We start from the raw sequence: 21,459 nt of genomic DNA on the forward strand, positions 1-21,459 counted from the left end.
ATAATCCCTGCACTTGGGAAAGGAAAGGCTGGAGGATTCTGAAGGTTCTGGGCCAGCATGGGCTATAGAGTGAGACTATGTGAAAAAAAACAAAAAGCCGGGCTGTGACAGCACACACCTTTAACCGCAGTACTCAGGAGGCAGAAGCAGGAGCATCTCTGTGAGTTCAAGACCAACCTGGTCAATCAGTGAGTTCCAGGAAGGTTAGTGTTATTACACATAGAAACCCTGTCTTGAAAAAAACAAAACAATGACAACAAAAACAAACCCAAAAAGGTTTCAATCATGCAAAATGTGAAAATTAAGAGGATTTTATTTATTTTTATATGTTCTTGGAGAAAACCATTCACATGTAAAAATTAGGCATTTGATAGGAGTTTTAGTCATACTTTATTTTATACATATCAATTTGTAGGGCAGACATAATTCTTCAGTTCAATGGGACTTCCACATGATTACAGTCACAGAATTGGCACACTATATTAAAAAACAAAACCAAACAGAGACAGGTAGAATATGAAGCTTTATGCCAACTGAGACCCAGCGTGCCCTGCCCTTCATACAAGATCTTGGAAGTGTCTGCTGTGAGCTTACCAAAATAGAACCAGAGGTCAGAGGTCACAAAGGGTGGTTTACAAAATAAAACCTCTTTCCCAAGAGCTACTTGTTTCATAGAAAAATATTACAAATAAAATTAGAGCTATTTGAGGTGTTTACTCCCAAATCGCATGTGGTGCACTGGTTCATGCCAAGCCCTTGGACACAGTGCCTGGTGGAGCCTGCATTTCTGGCATTTCTGGTCAGGTACACCGTGACCACCCGCACCGCTCAGCCTGCTGACTGGCCAAGAGTCACAAAATCAGAACATTTTCAGCCATTGGGTACACTCACAATTTATTAAAAAAAAAAACCTGCTTGGGAAGCATGATATAATTTGTATTTCTTCCTGAAGGAAGGAAATTTGTAGAAATCTGTAAACATAAAACAGATTTTTGAAAATAGAAAGCAATAGCTAATTCTTTTTTAGAGCTGGAATTTTCCTCAGAGATGATTTGAATTTGAATTTTGGTTTTAGAGACAGGGTCTCACTATGCAAGTCCAGGGGTCCAAGCTGGTCTGAAACTTTCTATATAGCCCAGATTAACCTAGGACTTACTATAATTTTCCTGCCTCAGCTCCCTGAATGCCAAGCTACCACCCCCGGTTATCATGTTTTCCTGAGGGGCTGGAGGCTTAAGTAACATTTGGTAAGCAGAGATGCGACAGAGCGATGCTCCACGTAGTCCAACCCCGATTTCCATTCGTGATTATGCAAATCTTAAAGAAAAGAGATCTTATAAGCTATGTACAGCAGTTTACACCTCGGTTTTTTTTTCACTTGATGAATGGCTGAAATGAATTCATGACATATATTCGTCACGGAGATCTGTGTAGGCACACATGGAAGCGTCACTGGAGGGGCGAGGTCTTGAGCGGGATCATGATTCTGGACTCCATTTCCTGAATGAGTGGGACTGGAAACAAGGTGGAGGTTACTTGGTTGGCTTCCCAAACACACTGGGGTAAAGACACATTACCAAGGTGCCTGCTCAGACCACAAACAAACGCTGTTAGAGGGCAGGAGAGAGCTAGAAAAGAGAGTGGTTACCAGGGCAGCAATTGGTGACGGCACCGACTAGGATGTTAGCGAAGCTGAAAGAGTCCACCTGCAGAGCGGTTTGATGGGAAATTAGGAAAGTCTTGGTTGTGAAAAATAGCGCTTTCTCAAAAGGTTCTTTAAACTAAAACAAAAATTCGAATCATACTGGATCTAGAAGCAACCCATAGAAAGGAAGAGTGAGATGGCTCAGTGGGTGACGGCACCTGTCACCAAGCCTGAAGACCTGCGCTCAATCCATGAGGCCACCATGGCGGAAGAGAGACCTGACTCCCACAAACTGCCCACGGACACACATGTTAGGTGTGCTGAGGTGGGCCCACCCCCAGTGGAACAGCGCACATGAAAATCAATGCAAAAGAATTTTTTTCCCACTTAAAATTTTTGTAAAAACTACTTCTGTGGACTGAGACTCATTCTGGGAACTGTCAAAAAATTTTTTTTCTTAAATATTTATTCATTCATTTATTTATTTATTTATTTATTTATTATGTATACAATATTCTGTCTGTGTGTATGCCTGCAGGCCAGAAGAGGGCACCAGACCTCATTACAGATGGTTGTGAGCCACCATGTGGTTGCTGGGAATCGAACTTAGGACCTTTGGAAGAGTAGGCAATGCTCTTAACCTCTGAGCCATCTCTCCAGCCTGGAACTGGTAAATTTAAGTGGAAATTAAAACAGGCATGGCGACCCACACCTGTAATCCTAGCATGTGGGAGGCCCAGGCAGGACTCCCTCAAGTTTGTCTCCAAGTTTAAAACAGAGTGTATCGAAACAACAGAAGAATAACACACAAAATTACAGGATTTTGTTTCTTTTGTGACTGATTTTCACTCCCTATGTAGCCAAGAAAGAACGTTAGCTGGGACCCTCCTACCTGCACTTCCTGGCACAGTATTGGCCCAATTGTGTGTGTGTGTGTGTTTTGTTTTTATGTGGTTTTTTGTTTGTTTGTTTTTTTCAAGATAGGGTTTCTCTGTAGCTTTTGGAGTCTGTCCTGGAATTCTCTCTGTAGACCAGGCTGGCCTCGAACTCACAGAGATCTGCCGGCCTCTGCCTCCTGATTTTTTTAAAACTAAAACAAGCTATTTTCTAGGTTGCTATCTCATCTTCTTATTCAGTATGCAGCTTAAATATCCATTGAATTTAACTTTATGCTGGCCTCTATGAATTTGAGGTCAGCCTGGTCTACATAGAAAGTTCCAGGACAGCCAGAGCTACATAGTGAGATCCTGTCTGGCAAAACCACCAACTAAAAAAAAAAAAAATTAACTTTATAATTTCTCTTGAATTTTAGTGCTGTGGATCAAACCTGGGGTTGAGCCATATCCTCAGCCCCAAAGTTATTAGCATTGTCATTATTATTATTGCTGCTACGTGTTACTCTGTGGCCCAGTCCGTCTTGGAGCATTCTTTTAACTTTAGCCTTTTAAATGTGTGTGCCACCATACCTGTTTGCAAATATATTTTTTAAATTGATGTATTAATTATTTTGGGGAAGTGATAGCTTTAACGAAAAGCGTTTAGAAAAAAATTGTAACTTTTAGAGAACAAATTAACTAAAAAAATATTTTTAAAAAATTAAGCTAGTCCAGCATGGTGGTACAAGCCTTTGATCCCAGTGTTTGGGAAGCAGAGGCAGATGGATCTCTGTGAGTTCGAGGCCAGCCCATTCTACATAGTGAGTTCCAGGACAGCAAGGGAATAAAATAATAAAATAAAAAAATTAAGCTACCCACAAGTCTTAAAACTCTATTAGGCAGGGGCTGGAGAGATGGCTCAGAGGTTAAGAATGCTGACTATTCTTCCAGAGTTCCTGAGTTCAATTCCCAGCAACCACATGGTGGCTCACAATCATCTGTAATGAGATCTGATGCCCTCTTCTGGCCTGTAGGCAGACATGGAAACTAACACTGTATACATAATAAACAAACAAATAAATAAATCTTAAAAAACTCTACTAGGCAATATAATAGTTGAAACAATCAATATTCTTCTTCTGTCTGTATTCTGCTTTAAAAATAATTTTATTTATTAATTATATGCATATAGGTCTTTTATCTGCATGCATAACTATATGCATTGTGCCCACGGAGGCCAGAAAAAGGCACTGGATTCCCTAGACCAGGAGTTCCAGGCAGTTGAGAGCCACCATGAGGTACTGGGAATTAGACCCAGGTCCTCTGGAAGAGCAGCCAGTGCTTGTCTCCTGGGCCATCTCCAGCCCGTTCTCTGGCTTTTTTTTTCTGACAGGGTCTAACTGTAGCCTAGGCTGGGCCAACACTTTCAATCCAGAGAGCTGGAATTAGTCATGAGGCACCATCTTGGGTTACAGAATCAGGATTCTTAATTTGAAACAAAGTCAAGTTAGTATTTAAGGAGAAAAGAACATTGGTCTTTCTCACGTCCTGCTAACCTTGCTGTCACATCGAATTTCTAACAGTAACACGTGAAGCGGGAGATGTTGGGGTCTCTGGCAGCTTACCCGTGTAGTACACCAGCTCCTCCCAGCCATGCTTGTGCCACGCGGCGTTCCGTATGTCCTCCCTGGTCTGGAGGTCTTTATAAGCTTAAATACAGGGAATAAGACTCGAGTCAGGTACAACACCCACATCCTAGGAGTACAGTCATTCAGGTGGCTGTCTTGCTTTCTGACACTGCTTTGGTCACTCAGTAACTGACTTGGAGTACAGCAAGCACGGAATGAGAGAAACCCATGGCCAGGCTTCTGAGAGGAGGGAAGCTGCCTGGTCTCATGGTTTTATAATCCAGTGACCACATGCTGTCTCTCCAAGGCAAGGAAGCTTCTTCAATAACACAGTCCATTTACGACTAAGAACCTTCAGATTGGATAAACCTTAGACTCACACTCCTGCCTTTTTCTCTCAAGTGCTGGGATTATAGGCATGTACAAAACGATCTGGGCAGAACATGTGTTTTTATTTTGATTTTTTTTAAAAAAATTAATTTTTATCTTAGGTATATGTGTTTGCCTGTATGTATATATGTATGCATGTGCATCTGTACATGCCATGGAAGCCAAAGGAGAGCCACAGATCCTCTGGAACTGGAGTCACAGGGGATTATGAGTCACTGTGGGTGCTGGGAAAACGGATTGGGTCCTCTGTGAGATCGGCCAGGGCTGTTAACCGGTGAATCACTTCACCAGCTGTAGAACACACCTTTTGTTGTTAATGATTATTTATTTATGCACATCAATATTTTGCCTGCATGTATGTCTGTGTGAGGATGTCTCCTGAAACTGGAGTTACAGACAGTTGTGAGCAGCCATGTGGGTGCTGGCAACTGAACCTGGACCCTCTGGAAGAATAAGCAACACTCTTAACTGCCGAGCCAACTCTCCAGGCCTGTAGTTGTTTTTGATATTTCTTTGTAAACTCTGATTTGAACATTTGAAAACGCAGACGCTTTGTGGAGCCAAATCTCAGCTCACCAGAAGATGCACTGTTCAGGACAAGGCTGCTGGTGGACGCTAGGAAGAGGGAGGGTCACTGCTATAATCTATCATTAGTGCAGGCTTTTGGTTTCTTAAATGCTAGGTAAGCTCCACTGAGCAGAAGAGTCCGGCTGCAGCAGGGGTTTCTGGGAGTGATGATGGAAGTGGAGGGATGAAGTTATCTTTTCTGCCTCAATGTAACCACTGAGGCTTAGCTTCCTAGCCATGATGCTACTATGTAACCATTCTGCACTATTTGTGGGGATCTTTTTTTCTGAAGAAGATTGAACGCAGGACCTTGTATATGTCCTACCACCCAGCCATACTTTTTTATTTTTAATTTACTTATGTGTAGGTATATATGTTTATGTGATAAGCTGGAGGTTCTGAACTCAGCTTCTCTGGAAGAATAGTGGATTCTTAATCGCTGTGCCATCTCTCCAAACCCTGGTTGTTGTCGATTCCCAGTTTTAATTTTTATTTACGTACATGCATGCAATGAAATATAATTATATCCATCCTCCCATTCCCCTTCCAATGTTTAGTAACCTCCCCAACAGCCTCTTTTGCTTGTTTGTTTTTGTTTTTGACTGTGGCTTGTTTTGTAGTTCAAGGCTGATCTGGAATCTTCCATGCAGCCCTTGCTGGTAGCAAACTCTCAGTTCTCCTACCTCGGCTTCCTGAGTGCTGGGATTACAGCCAGGTGTCAACATATCTGGCTTGGGTCCGACCTGTGGCCAGTTTCTAAGCCAGTGACCCACTGACCTCGTGCTGCTGGCCTCTTTTGTTCTAGTTAGTCCAGCAGTCACCATCCACCTGCGACGCTTAGTGTTTAAGGTTACTGAGTCTAGATCAACCCCACTGTTGATTACAACGTCATTAGTAATGAATTCTTCAATCCCAGTAAGTCACAAAAGAAGGAGAAGTACACATACCCCAAAGATGATGCACCATATATAGCTGCCCAATTTGAGAGAAGAATCCCCCAACTGCCTCATTCCTGTCCTGTCTAAAGCGGATGGCACGGGCCCTATGAGAGAAAAGCAGTGTTCCGATAGTTAAGGAGAGTCGGGAGGCGCCTGGGGATGCTGACGCACACCTGCAATCCCAGCACTTGGAAGGCAGAGACGAAGAAAGGCAGGAGGATCTGCAGTTAAGTTAGAGACCAGCCTGGGCTACATAGTGAGTCCAGGCTAGCCTATGTTATATAGTGAGACCCTTTCTTAACGAAGACTCAGACTGTATTTCTTCCACTCAGGGTCAGCTATTGGGAATGAAGACCGTTTTCTTTTAACGCGTATCAAAGTATTAAATACAATCAAGTTTTGATTTTTATTTTTGGGTGAAGTTTGGCTCTCATTCTGTACCCCAGGCCAGCTCAGAACTTACTATGTAGGCCTTTTGATTTTCTTGCCTCAGCCTCCTAAGAAAGCTAATTATTTTTGTGAGTAGATAATATTTAATTATGATTTTTCAAAACAAAAACAGCAACATGAAGAAATGTGGTTGCATTTCTGCTTATTCCTCAATTCAAATATAAACTTCTTTTTTAAAAAATATTTATTTATTTATTATGTATACAATATCCTGTCTGTGTGTATGCCTGCAGGCCAGAAGAGGGCACCAGACCTCATTACGGATGGTTGTGAGCCACCATGTGGTTGCTGGGAATTGAACTCAGGACCTTTGGAAGAGCAGACAATGCTCTTAACCACTGAGCCATCTCTCCAGCCCCCAAATATAAACTTCTGATTCTTGAGATGAATGGGAGGGGAAGAGACTTGTGAACTTAAAAGGAACTGCTTCATGGTTGTGAACTTCGTAGCCCACAATAACTTTCCTCATGAGATGTGCCCACTGGTGAGATGGTGGCACTAACGTTAGTGAGGAAATTAACTACATTTGGTTGGATGAGGCCTCGTCCATGAGATGGACTCCATACCCGACACTGCTGACGAGGCCCAGCACCTGCTAACGAGGCCCAGCACCCAGACGGACACATCACAGGCCCTGGGGACAACCTGCATTATGCTGCTAAATGTTCACAGCAGTAAAGTGACTCCTAACAATGTAATGGCAGACCCAGAGGGCAGAGCACGGCTGAACCTCATCAGGGCTCTGCTTGGCAATGGCAGCTAACACAGAGACCCACGACTGGTCAACATGCAGGCGAATCTCTGTGAATTCTAGGCCAGGCTGGTCTGCAGAGCTAGTTCCAGGACAGCAGGGTTATACAAAAAATAAATAAATAAAAAAAAAAAACAAAAACAAAAACAAAATGAAACTCTGCCTCGAAAAAACAATGAAACAAAAATTTGATTAAAAACAAATCATTAAAAAAAAAAACACAACCAAAGCCTTCTAAAACCAACCACCAACACAAAACCCCTCTTCGTTTTTAAGATTTAGTACTGCAAAAAAGCAGGTTTTTTGGGGTTTTTGTTTTGTTTTTTTAAACTTAAACATTCTTTTCTCCTGGGACTGGGTACTCTGTCTTCACATTTAGTGAGATCACCTGAAATCTTGAAAATGTTTAAAAATGATTTTTTCCCAAACTAATTTTCTATCATCTCGGATAGAAACGAAGGTAGGGTTTTCAAATGGTGCAGAGATCCCACCCCACAGGAGAGCAAAGCTGGGTCTATCAAGGGCGTCCTCATCATGGTTTACCCAGGAAATCTGTATTAATACTTCCCGTGCTCTGGCCTGGTCTCGAGCACATGAAGGGCTTAGCACTGATGAAATTTGGGGAGATTCACCCTCATTTGTTTAAATGATCAGAACCTGAAAAATAAGCTACGAATATTCACAGTGAAAAAAAAAATAACCCTTAAGTAAGGGACAGGATACTTTTTAAGTTTTTTTGAGATAAGGCCTTACTATGTTAGCCCAGGCTGGCCTTGAAATCATGATTTTGCCTCAGCTTGCTGAATGCTAGACCTACAGGTGGGCATCACTACGCCCAGGAAGGAGTACGATTCTCCAGATGGCCTGACCAGTGTGTTCTCTTCCTGCAGGAAACCACAGACTGAGTTCCAACACCTGAACTGGCTCAGAAACAGAGCAGCAACCGCCCTGTTAGCGATGGGGCCGTCTGCTGAGGACCACTTTGTGTGCCGCCTCTCTCATCCACAGGGACTGAGACCCCAAGTGTGACCCCACCAAGGCCTCCAGGTTCCTCTGTTGTGAATCACATATGGATTACCCACAAATTATACAGACATCGTCAAAAAATTACAAATGTGATCAATTGTCTTGAATTAAGAAAATCAGCTGAACTGTGCACTGTAACCGTTCAGGAGGAAGGAAAGAGTTTTTCATTGATCGTGATAAAATATTCTAGATTATTAATTTCATTCTGGACTTTTCTAATTTGGTTATGGAGGGCAGAGAAAATATACTTGCCATAGCCTGGTCATAGTCAGAAATGTGTGCTGCAGAGGAGACCTCCATCTTAATAGTTACCTACATGCCAAATACAAATCAAATGCTCAACTGGCTATATAAAAAGTTTAAAATAACTGAGTAACCTCAGCATATCCTGTAGATTCACTGTGGAAAAAATATTAATTAGTAACATTCTAGTTGTATGAACATCTAAATTGCTATAAGCTAACACGAACAGCTCAAAAGCACAAATAAAAACCCCTTGATGGTACTTATCATAGTATATAATCAAATATATATTTTTTTTGTTTGCTTGAAGCAGAGTCTCAGTAGCCCAGGCTGGCCTCAAACTTGCTATGTAGCTGAGGATAGCCTTGATCTCCTGATCCTCCTGCCTCTACCTCTCCCGACCTGGTGTTGGGAGCAGTGGGAGCTACCATACCTAGCTAGATGATAGAGCTTTTGTACCGAACCTAAGAACTTTTGTCTAGTTCAGACTAACAAAGAGTTTCCCTGGGCTTTTTTCATGTTTCACTTCTTACATTTAAAGAAAATGTTTGTTTTTATTTTATGTTTATGAGTGTCTACCTGCATGCATGTATGTGTACTGTGTGTATGCAGTGCCCTTGGAGGGTATCAGAGACCCCTGAAACTGGAAGTAAATATGTTTGTGAGCTGCCATGGTTGTTAAGAACCCAACCTGATGCTGGGTGTGGTTGCACTTGTTTTAATCCCAGCACTCAGGAGGAAAATAAAGACAGGTGGATCTCTGAGTTCAAGGCCAGCCTGGTCTACAGAGTGAGTTCCAATACAGCCAGGGCTATTTTAAACGCAATATAAGTCAGGAGTGCAAACATTTTTTTTTCTATGTCCAGTTTTCCTGGTACCTTTTGATGCTGGGAAACAGTTATCTTCCCTCACTGAAGGAAGATTTACTTAGGTATAGTTTTCAAAAAGCATCAGCTCATAAATGTGGTCAAGTGTTAACTTCTGGCCCTTCAGCTCTGGATCACTAACCTATTAATATATGTTTGTCCATGTGCCAAGACTATACTTGTTTAAAGACAACATCTTCCGTTGTATCTCAGCCTGCATCTAACCTTGAAAATCTTCCTGCTTTGACCTCCCTGAGTGCTAGGAGTACAGGCATAAGTCGTAACTTTAGGCTTTAGGTGCCGGCTCTCGGAGAGAACGGTCAGTCTTCCTACTTTGACCATTTAAGCTTGCATTGCTGCTTTGCTACTCAAACTACAGAAAAACAAAAACCAAAAACTTGCTGCATCATCAATCCCAGTTGCCCTGCTAATTAACAAACCCCAGGTCCCCAAGGAGCGACCCCTCAGGAAGTGTGGAGTGGCTTCATTCGGACTGGGATTTTGTCTGCAAGCCTTTTTGGAGAGATGCATGCTGAAACAGTTAAGGATGAAACAGCATGTGTTCTTGGTAATTCCTAAGAGGCTGAACTGGAGGAGTCAGACCTAAACATGACTAGCCATATGTTAGTAATTTATTTTTGTGTACATATTTTTCTTTTGTTGTCTGTTTATTTCTTGAAACAGGGTCTTGCTGTGTCTTGTGATTGTCCTTTAACCTCCTAAGATGTGGAATTTGATATGATGTTCGGCTTGTGTTAATAATTATAGAAGCAGTGCTGGAGAGATGGCTCAGTGGTTAAGAGCACTGGGTACTCTTCCAGAGGATCCGGGTTAAATTTCCAGCACCCACATGGTGGCTCATAACTGCCTGTAACTCCAGTTTCAGGGGATCCAACACCTTCCCACAGACATACATGCAAGGCAAAACATAAATGCACATGAAATAAAAATAAAAAATACTTTAAAATAATTATGGAAGCTTAGAAATAAGTATAGAATGGGGGATCCATCATATCGCTCTCTCTAGTTTTGTACATATTTGAGATTTTTCATAAAAACATTTTAAAAAGGCCATCTAAACCAAGGGCCAGCAAGATGACTCAGGGGTTGAAGGCACTTGCAGCCAAACCTGATGACCTGAGTTTTATCCCAGGGATCCAGGCGGTAGGAAGAGAGAGACAACCCCAGGAAGCTGTCCTCTGCCCTCGGCAGGCACCAGGCCCCACCAATACACAAACAACAGCGGAGGGAGAAGACAAAGGGAACAAAGAGCGGGCTCTGTTGTTAAGGGCACTTGCCCATCTCCTAGGCACTCACACGGTGGGTAATGAACACCTGAAACTCCAGGTCCAGAGGATCCAACACTCTCTCTTGGACTCTGGGCACTGTATGCACATAGTACAGAGACACACAAAAGAAAACTAATCCTAAAAAAAGGATGGTGGTGCGCGGCTGCACGTCCAGGTTTGTCGGAGGTGGAGGCAGAAGGAGCACTGGAGCCCAGCAGGCACGACAACCCTGGCAGCAGGAAGACTGGGAAAGCGCAGCACTACGTCAAGGCATTTGAGGGTTTCTCACCTAAGGATTTACGGTGAGCCAGATGTGGTGGTTCACACCTGGGAATCCAGGTATCTGGGAGGTGGAGGCACAAGGTTCAGGAGTTCAAGGCTTGTCTTGGTTACACAGTGAGTTTGAAAGTAGGCTGGGATATGAGATTGTCTCAAAAAGGCAAAACAAAAATAATTCATAGCATGGCTTAAAATAATTAATGAGATATACAGACTCAACACAATAATATACTTACCAGTAATTGCCCCACTCAATCATTGTTCCTGGCTGAAAGGGAATTGAGATTTTGGTTAGCTGTATGAAAATATACAGACTATGAACAAAACTGTGATTAGCTGCTGTGTTTCTATGCCATCGCTGTAGCATACGAGAAAACAACCAACACATAGGCTAAGAGTAATTATCCACGAACGGTGATAAAACCACAGTCAGTCCATCCCTTGATGCACTGAAGGACCTCTTTCCACCTTCCCCAATACAAAGGAGATCATTACATCACTGAGATGTTACACCTTGTAATGCTGCTGCCACTGGAGGCTGCCAAGGGTGAAGGGTGTATACAGAAAGAAGACAGAAAATGGACATGATTAACCACGTTTTCTATTGGATGGACAACCAGAGTGTACCAATAAAGATGGGGCTATATCTAGGGCTATCCTGGAACTTGCTATATAGACCAGGGTGATTTTGAGCTCACAGAGATCTGCCTGCCTTTGCCTCCAGCTGCTGGAATGAAACGCAATCGCTGCCAGGCCTGGCTCCCTCTCATTCTCACTCAGACAGTGCTGTATAATCTGTGCAGCACTCAGTGTTTCTGAGGCACTTTTGCTTCAGAAGGGTAGTTGCTTCATATTTGTGCTTGGTTCTGTGGTTGAACAGAAAGTTATTTGGGGCTGGAGATGTAACATAGCTCAGTTAATAGTGTTTGCCTGGATCCTCAGCACGGTATATATCAGATGTGGTGGTGCACACATCTGATCCTGGTGCTCAGGACGTAGAAGGAAGAGGACCAAGAGTTCAGGGCTATCCCTGGCTACATACCAAGTTCGAAGTCAGCTTCAAGAAAATTACTTGGGAGCTGGAAAGAAGGGCCAGAGGTTAAGAGCACTGGCTGCTCTTCCAGAGGGCCTGAGTTCAATTCCCAGCAACCACATGGTGGCTCACAGCCATCTATAATGAGATCTGGTGCCCTCTTCTGGCATGCAGGTAGAGCACTGTATATATAATAAATAAATTTAAAAAAAAGGAAAAGAAAATTACTTGGGAAAACATCAAGTAATAAACATTATACATAATGCCATAAATACAAAAGAATTTAGCAGAAGAAAACAGATGAGAAAGAGAAAATAAAACAAAAAGTCCTAGACTGAAAGAAAATAGGTCAAATCAAAATATAAGCCGGATGTGAGTCTGGATATATGTAATGCCAGCACTCCTGAGGAGTGCTGGCATTACAGCACTCATATATTATAGGATAATATATAATACTCATATATTACAGCAATACATATATTATAGGAGACTACCTCAGGAGCTCAAATTCAAGGCCAGCCTGGGCTATGGGAGACCTTGTTTCCAATCATTGCCACTACCCTGAAAAATATATATAAAATGCTAAACACACATAACAAAATGCTTGCTTCCGTTTTACTGTCTGCATCAGGAAGCTGTACAGGGAAGTCTGGCCTGCATTCACTACTTACTCGGAGTTGGTAAGACCTGAGTTCGTATATATTGGGTCCTGATCTTGGCACGGGCTCATTCCAGAAACTGAACTCCAACAGCAGCTGATTTCTCCTGGAGATAAGCATGTCGCTTCTGGCTTTACGGAAACTTACAAATTCCTTTGGGTGAAAAAAAAGGCTCATGAAATCTTTGGATACTTACATATAAATAGACTTTAGTAACAACCAAATCCCAAAGGATAACTCAGTTATAAGTAAGACCATCTTAGTTTTTATCTACTGCATTGAAATAATGAATAGAGCATGCCCTCTAATGTACCCAGAGTTTTTTCTTTTAAAGATTTATTTATTTTTGCATGTATGTGTGTGTACCACATGAGTGTTTGGTGCCCCGGAAAGTCAGAAGAGGGCATCAGATCCCCAGGAACCGGAGTTACAGGTGGTTGTGAACCACCCTGTGAATGCCGGAACTCAACAATCCTCTGGAGAGCTCTAAACTACTGAGCTGGAGTTTGATCCACAGTACCACTTAAACCAGGGATAGTGGCACACACCTGTGAGCCCAGCATTTGAAAAGCCAGGGGAAATCAGAAACTTAAGGCCATCCCTGGGTACATAAAGAGTTTTGGGCTAGCCCGAGCTGTAAGAAACTGTCCCAAACAAACAAAAATTCAAAAACAAAACAAACAATGCTGTGGCTGTTAGTTTCTAATTGTAATCCAGGGCTAAGTTTACAATGCAGCATGGCCAATGACAGAGTCCAGTCTTGTCAGTTTCAAGGTGCTATCGTGCAGGAGCTCTGATTTTGATAGTATTAAAACTCGTAATTTTGGCTGGGTGATGATGGCGCATGCCTTTATTCCCAGCATTCGAAAGGCAGAGGAAGGTGGATCTCTGTGAGTTCGAGGCCACCCTGGTCTACAAGCCAGGACAGGCTCCAAAGCTACAGAGAAACCCTGTCTCGAAAAACAAAAAACAAACAAACAAAAACCCAAACCAACAAAAAACCAAAAAACCCCAAGAAACCTGGCAATTTCAAGACCAAATGGTGGTGGCGCACATCTTTAAACCCAGCACTTGGGAGGCACAGGCAGGAGGATCTCAGTGAGATCGAGGCCAGCCTGGTTTACAAAGTGAGGACAGCCAGGACTACACAGAGAAACTCTATCTCGGAAAACCAAAACCAAAAGCAAACCAAACCAAACCAAAACAACAACAAAACCCTGAAAAAAACAAAACAAAAAACCAACAAAACCCAAAGACCTAACAAACAAAAAACCCAAACCAACAAATAAACATCAACAACAAAAACTAGTAATTTCATGTTTACACACAATTTTAACAACTCATATGATGAAATTTCTACTACAAAAACTAAATGGTTTACTAACAAAAGCTGGTGTCTTTATGAAGTTCTGTGTGAATACACCCTGAATCATTATACTACACAAGAATCTCTCTCTCTCTCTCTCTCTCTCTCTCTCTCTCTCTCTCTCTCTCTAACACACACACACACACACACACACACACACACACACACACTCCCCTGCACCCGAATTGTTACCTGGTTTTCTTTGAGCTTATTCATGACCTCCGTGAGGGCTGGATAGCCTCCTTCATACCTCCAGAGGTGGACTGAAATGCATTTAAAAGATAGCACACGTTTAGTCTCCAGGCACTCTTACTTTGACTATACAGAGTTCATGCCATGTGAACACAGTACAGCATTGTAGTGTGCCTTGTATCTACTATATGAACATACTACAACATTGTAGTGCGCCTGTATCCACTACAGGAATCAGTACAACACTGTAATGTGCCTGTATCTGCCCTTGAGTTATTTTACAAAGTTTTCATAACAGATTTGAACATTAAAAAAAGTAACTTTTACAGTGAATTACTGTAGAAACCACTTGATCCGTGAAACCAGAATGGAACTTGAAAAGGACTATAAAAACAAGCACTATGTTTACAAAATAAGACATTCATCCCAAAGACTTTTGTTTCCTACCGGCTTGATCCTGCTCGCCATACCATGTGTTCCACGTTCCCACCAAGGTACAAGGGTACTGCTTGCCTTCATGGATCTTTGGTAACACTTCTTGACTTAAAGAGAAGAGACAGCAATGCTGATTAAACCGGGAAGAGATTTCCCGGTAGACAGCACCGGAGCGTCAATTGAAACACAACCACTTCCTATGTATTTTAGCAACCGAGCCCATACCATCCATATGTGTTTTGTTTGTTTGTTTTAGATTTATTTATTTCATGTGTATGAATGTTTTCTCTGCATGTATGTCTGTGTACCATGGTGACCCTGGTGCCCACAGAGGCCAGAAGAGAGCACTGGATTCCCTGAAACTAGAGTTACAGACGGTTGTGAGCCACTGTGTGGGTGCTAGGAGTCAAACAGAGTCTTTTGCTGGAGTAACAAACCCTCTAAACCACTGAGTCATCGCTCCAGCCCCCTACACAACATATTTGTAAAATCGTGTCCAGAGCTGAAGTGTTAGCCAAATTCCGTTGTCTATCAGCACCCACTCACCAACAGCTTAGGTTTTAACCCCAGGTTATTTACAAGAGTTACAAGCAACTCCTGCGGTGAGATAAAGGTGTTTACAAAGGACCAAGGTCCCAGAGTCCAGGAGCCTGGGCTCTGTTTGCTATTTCAAGAGGAAGAAGAAAAAAGCTACTGAGGAACGAACGTGATGTTTATAGAAGTTCTGCTGGTTCCCATCGAGAAAGAAAGTTGAGAATTACATATAAGATCATGGAAGGAACCAGAAAGCGGGGAGAAGCATTCAAGCCAGAGGTGAGCAATTGGCTGCTCAGTGGGAGCAATTGGTCAAAGCAGTGGGAGCAAGCCTTTGGGAAGAGAGACAACAGCCAGGTGTAGTGGTGTGAACCAAGCTGGCCCACAGCCCCCAAGGCCGCCAGCATGGTTAACAATTGGAAGAATCAAAATGAAATATATACTTGAAGCAACAATTGGTTTCACACCATTCAGCCAGCTACAGGGATCTCAAAAGTATCACAGTGGACACCCCACCCGACTCAGGACCACCCAGAGCAGGATTGGTGCCTGAGCCTCGACACTGCCATGTGTGACTTTTAACAGGTGTCATATCCAAGCCTGACTCCACAGAAACCTTCCTATGGTGTAGACACGGTCTCATGTAGCTGATGACTTTAAACTTGGGACCGATTTTTCCCAAAAACTATACGCATATGGTACCTGTCTAGCTATACAGAAAATTAATACTTGACCTTGTCTCAAAAACCTGAAAGAAAAAAAGAAATGCTACTGATTCCATTTATCTGCTGACAATACATCATAATTACAGGAGGTTGGTGACAGGCACTACATGTTGTTATTTAGTGTTTTTTTTGGGGGGGGGGAGCATGAGTACTCTGTCTTCATGTGTGCCTGCATGCCAGAGAGGGCATTAGATCCCATTATAGATGGTTCTGAGTCACCATGTGGTTGCTGGGAATTGAACTCAGAGCTTCTGGAAGAGCAGCCAGTGCTCTTAACCACGGATGCATCTCTCCAGCCCCCAGAGTTTTGTTTTGTTTTTGACACAGGATTTACTGTGTAGCCCTGGCCAGCCTGGAACTTGCTAGGTAAACTACGGACTTCAAACTTGCAATGGTCTCCTGCCTCTGACCCCTGCCCCCCAGCATGCCAGTGTCTGATTAGAGTTACATGATACCACATTCACCTAACTTTATAGTTGCTTTTCAGATAAGGTCTTGTTACTACATTCTCCTGGCTGGCCTTGATCTCACAATCCTGCCTCAGATTCTGGAATTTTAGAATCACAGGCGTGCACCACCAAGGATAGCCCGAGTCTATTTCTTGAGAGGTGGCATTTACTTTTTTGTGTACATTGATTTAAAAAAAAAATCTTAAACTATGGTATTAAATATGCCTGATATATAAGCCAGGACTGTTTAGATATAATGCAGATCTGGGGTGGGGAGGACAAATTAGTTCGAGTTTCCTTCTGTGCCCTGATGCATGCGGCAGAGCTACTGTGGGGGAGCAGCATCAATATGGACAACCAAGCTGGGGTCCGGAAAGGTCCCGGGTGGGGGTGGGAAGCTTTCATCTACATGGATCCACATAGGAAATCAGTCCGTTCTTTGTGCAGGGCCCCAAACTTGCTCTTACAAGCCCAGGCCTTATCTAAGCAGACGCTGGGAGACAGGTGGTATTTGTACTGAGAACTGGGTGGGTGGGGCAGAGCTCTTGACAGGGGCCCCTAAAGACCAGGCAGCAGTTAGGTTACGGGATCAGGTGCTGCAGAGAATTTTAAAGAAAAGGAAAAAACAAATGAAAAAGCACAGATAAAATGTCATTTTGTTTGTGGGGAAACTAAGAGATAAACATTTTTGGTTCTGGTTATATTTATTTATTTAAATGCTTATTATTATTATTATTATTATTTTTAGTGGTTTTTGAGACAGGGTTTCTCTCTGTATTCCTGGCGATACTGGTACTCTCTTTGTAGACCAAACTGGCATCGAACTAAAGAGATCCGCCTGCCTCTGTCTCTCAGGTGCTGGGTTTAAAGCCATGTGCCACCACAAGTGGCCAAGATATATTTTTATTTTATATGTATTGGTAGCTTTGGCTGCACGTATGTCTGTGCACTATGTGCATGCAGTGACTGTGGTGGTCAGAAGATGGCGCTGCATCCCTTGGACTGGTGGGGGCTTTAATAGGAATGGATCCCATAGGCTCATATATTTGAATGCTTGGTCCTGAGTTGGTGGAACTTTGAGAAGAATGAGGAGGTGTGGCCTTGTTGGAGGAGGTGTGTCATGAGGGGGTTAGAACTTTGAGGTTTCAAAAGTCAGTGCCATTCCCAGTTAGCTCCCTCTCTTTGCCTCATGCTTGTGGATCAGGATCAGGATGTAAGCTAGGGGCTACTGTTCTACCAGCTACCTGCCCGCCTGCCATCCTCCCCACCATGATGGCCAGACTCACCCTCTGAAATGGGAAGCCCCCAACCATTCTGTTGCCTTGGCCATGGCATCATTGCACAGCAACAGAAAAGCAACCAAGTTATCACTCATCATGTGGGTGCTGGGAACTGAACCCAGGTCCCTCTGCAAGAGCAGGAAGTGCTCTTAACCACTGAGCCATGCTTCCAGATTTTTATTTTTAACTTACTGGAAAAAAAATTAGCCAGATAAGGTGTCACTATGTACTCCTAATTGGCCTGGAACTCACTATGTAGACCAGCCTGGCCTTGAACTCACAGAGATTGGCCTCTCTTGGCCTCCCGGGTGTTGGCATTAAAGGCATGCACCACCACAGCTGGCTGAATTTTTTGAAAGAGTTTCACATTGCAGCCCAAGCTGCCATCCAGCCTGGAACTCACTAAGTGGTCAAGAACAACCCGGAACTCCTAACCTTTCTGTGCTCTCCTTTCATGTGCCGGCATTACAGACCTTGTCACCAAGGCCACCCCAGTTCCTCACACAGGAGGACAGTGTGGCAGTTTTACTTAGGGAAAAACAGTGGAGGTCATACTTGTAATTGCTAACCCTCCAAGCTGTCCAGAGGGGGAGTTCCTTAACCAAAATCAGCCAGGAAGGCCTGGAGGGACTCAAGGTCAGGTGGATGGGAGGGTCTTCCTGGGTCCTGATGAGGGAGCTGTGAGTGCTCAGAACCAAAATGCCACTGGCAGTCCCCACCCCCCCCAACTCAGGCCAACCTCTGAGCACTCAGCTATAGGGATATCAAAGATAACGCTTCTGCTACGGAGTGTTAGCAGGTACCTCCTACCACCCCAGGAAATGACAGTTTGAGATACACACCAAATTTTGTTGTATGCGTCTAGGCATTCCGGCTTAACGTTGTGAACTGAAAGGAAAAGAAAATGCAGTGATGAACGTATGGACAGACGGACGGAGCCACGCACAAGGACGGCGGCCGGCCGCTACTCACACTGTAACTTGTACAGACTGCTTGTCTCCTTCTTGGCCAGGAGGTTGGAGTGCGCATCTTTTCTGGGATCCACCTTTCTGACAAACAAGGACTTGAGCCAGCTGTCCTCCCGAGCTCTGTGACTTGAGGACGTCACCCTTCTAGGAAAGAATGAACAGCATTCTGAGCCGGGCGCTGGTGGCGCACGCCTTTAATCCCAGCACTTTAATCCCAGAGGCAGAGGCAGGCAGATCTCTGTGAGTTTGAAGCCAGCCTGGTCTACAAGAGCTAGTTCCAGGACAGGCTCCAAAGCTACAGAAAAACCCTGTCTCGAAAAACAAAACAAACAAACAAACAAAAACAAAAAAGAAAAAGAAAAAGTATTCTGGCTGAATATTTTCACAACCTTAGTGTTCGTTAAGTTCTTTCATAGTTCTAGAAGCACACTGTTTTTTCCATAACACTCCCTGCCATGCCTCCCGAGGTGAAGGAGGCAAGATAAGCAAGGGACAAAAATAAATATATGAAAACCTATTATTAGAAAAAAAATGAAACCTACTTTATACACAATTTAAAATATGGTTAGAAAATAGTCTGGGTTCTCTGTAGAAGTGCCAGCCACAGGCCTGGCCTGGTGACCTGAGTTCAATCACCAGATCCTGCCAGGAGGCAGCAGAGAACCAACACCCGAGGGCTGGCCTGACTTCCACAATGTGCACAAGAGAAATAAAGTAGTTTTAAAAATTAAATAGGCTGCGACTATAGGTTAGAGGGGTTCAACACCTTGCCTGGCTTGTGATTTCTTTTTGGAGGTATGTGTGGGTTGGGGATAGGTAGGGTCTTTATATATAGTCCTGGCTGTCTTATGAACTCACTAGTTCAGATCAGGCTTGAACTTACTGGGATCCCCCTCCCTCTGCCTCCCAAGGACTGGGATTAAAGGCGTACATGCCCAGCATATTTACTTGTTTATTTATTTTTGAGACAGGGTCTCTTGCTGGCTTGGAAATCTATCAAATAGGTTCATGGGAGTGGCCAACAAGCCTTAGGGTCTGCTTGTCTCCACCCCGCTAGTGAGGGATTATTAGCACAGGCCACCACACCTGGTATGCTGGTGCACACTTTTAATTCCAGTACTTGAGAAGCAGAGGCAGGCAGATCTGAGTCTGAGGTCAGCCTGTTTGAGAGTGAGGACAGCCAGAGCTACACAGAGAAACCCTGTCTTGAGAAAGAGAGACAGACAGAGACAGAGACAGAGAGAGAGAGAGAGAGAGAGAGAAGAAGAGGAGGAGGAAGGGGATGGTGGGTAATGGAGATCACACTCAAGTCCTCTACAAGGACTTTACTAACTGAACTAACTCCATAGCCCCCCCATATATATGTATATACACACACATATACATACATACATATATATATATATAATTTTCTACATAGATAATTTTTATAATTTGAAAGAAAGATTTCTGCCCCCCTCCACTTTCATGTATGCCTGTGGTGTGCACCTGTAGGCTGAGGCTGATGTGCGAATTGTTCCTGACTGCTTTTTCCCTTATTCAACGAGGCAGGGTCTCTCAGGCAAACCTAGAGCTCGCCATATGACTCAACCTGAGGCTTGACTTACAGGTGGGGAGCTGGGGAGTGGAGCCCTCTCCCCCAGTCTTAAAAGGGCGGTCTGGGGCTTTAGCAAGCACTTTAGCCACCATCATTCTGTAGCACAGGCTAGCAGGAAACTCAGGCCAATCCTCCTGTCTCACTCACGAGTGCAGGGGTTAGAGGAACAAATTTGGTTCCAGGTACTTGGGACAGGCCTGAGCAGCAAGTTTTGTTTTTTGAGCCATCTTGCCTGTCCATTTCTTTCTTTGAAGAAAGGGGCTCATATAAGCCAGGCTGGACTTTAACTTGCTGTGTTTTTATTCTTAATGTATTTACTGTGTGTCTATGCATAGGTGTGTGCGCCGCAGCAAGCATGTGAAGCTCAGAGTGACAAGAGTCATTTCTCTCCTTTCTGACACATTGCATCCTCCAGGCTAACTGGCCTCTGGGATTACAGATGCGGAGCACTGCAGCTGGCTTTTTTATTTTTCATACTTGTTTGTTTATTATGTATGCACTTGTCTGCCTGCACACCAGAAGAGGGCACCAGATCTCATTACAGGTGGTTGTGAGCCACCATGTAGGTGCTGGGAATCGAACCCAGGACCTCTGGAAGAGCAGCCAATGTTCTTAACCGCTGAACCACCTCTCCAGCCCCTGCAGCTGGCTTTTTTAAGTTGAGCTTTGGGGGTTGAACTCAGGTCATCAGGATTGTGTAGGAAGCACTTCTACTGAGCCATTGTGCTGGCCCCCATTTTTATACATTTTTAAGTGCAAAAATGTACATGCTTCTAGATCACACACTTAAAGTGTGTTGATAAAGAGAAAGGGCTTACACATTGCTTCTGGGGAGTGGAGAGACGGCTCCCAGTGTAGAGCATGTCTGTACTGCTGCGCTGGCAGAGGGCCTGAGCTCAGTTCCCAGCACCCACAGGGGGCAGCTCTGACCTCTGCGGGCACTGCACTCACAGGTACATACCCACACATAGACACATAACAAAAACTGGTAAACAATAAATCTTAACGATCTCAACCTTCCAGAGCCTAAGGCAGGGGGACGGAGAGTTTGATGCAGCCTGGGCTACATAGAGATTCTTTTTCTTCGATGTCATATAGTTTTTGTTTTGGTCATCAACCCATTCTCTGAATATTAAAAAAAACTTATTTTGAAGAATCTCTAAGTGAATCATAGCACATTTTATTTCAATAAAAAAATTAAAATGCTAATTTACATAGCTTACTTAAAAAAAAAACAAGACAGCCTCATTGTGCATCTTTGTGTGGCCTGGACC

The 21,459-nt window shown here is 43.5% G+C and overlaps 1 protein-coding gene across 1 annotated transcript in view; it reads right to left on the minus strand.

Moving 5' to 3' along the window:
* Positions 1-295: 295 nt before the first annotated feature.
* Positions 296-21,459, minus strand: part of Nipsnap2 (nipsnap homolog 2) — a 28,738-nt gene continuing 7,574 nt past the window's right edge. The window contains exons 2-10 of the mRNA XM_085681769.2: positions 18,593-18,732; positions 18,463-18,508; positions 14,645-14,739; positions 14,198-14,268; positions 12,652-12,792; positions 11,184-11,215; positions 6,053-6,147; positions 4,146-4,229; positions 296-1,514 (exon numbers count right to left, since the gene is read on the minus strand). Coding sequence (XP_085537895.2) covers positions 1,450-1,514; positions 4,146-4,229; positions 6,053-6,147; positions 11,184-11,215; positions 12,652-12,792; positions 14,198-14,268; positions 14,645-14,739; positions 18,463-18,508; positions 18,593-18,732 — 769 coding nt within the window. The 3' untranslated portion in view covers positions 296-1,449. The remainder of the gene's footprint in view (positions 1,515-4,145; positions 4,230-6,052; positions 6,148-11,183; positions 11,216-12,651; positions 12,793-14,197; positions 14,269-14,644; positions 14,740-18,462; positions 18,509-18,592; positions 18,733-21,459) is intronic.

The sequence above is a fragment of the Myodes glareolus genome, chromosome 2 (genome assembly GCF_982192425.1).
Source record: "Myodes glareolus chromosome 2, mMyoGla1.1, whole genome shotgun sequence".
NCBI lineage: Eukaryota > Metazoa > Chordata > Mammalia > Rodentia > Cricetidae > Myodes > Myodes glareolus.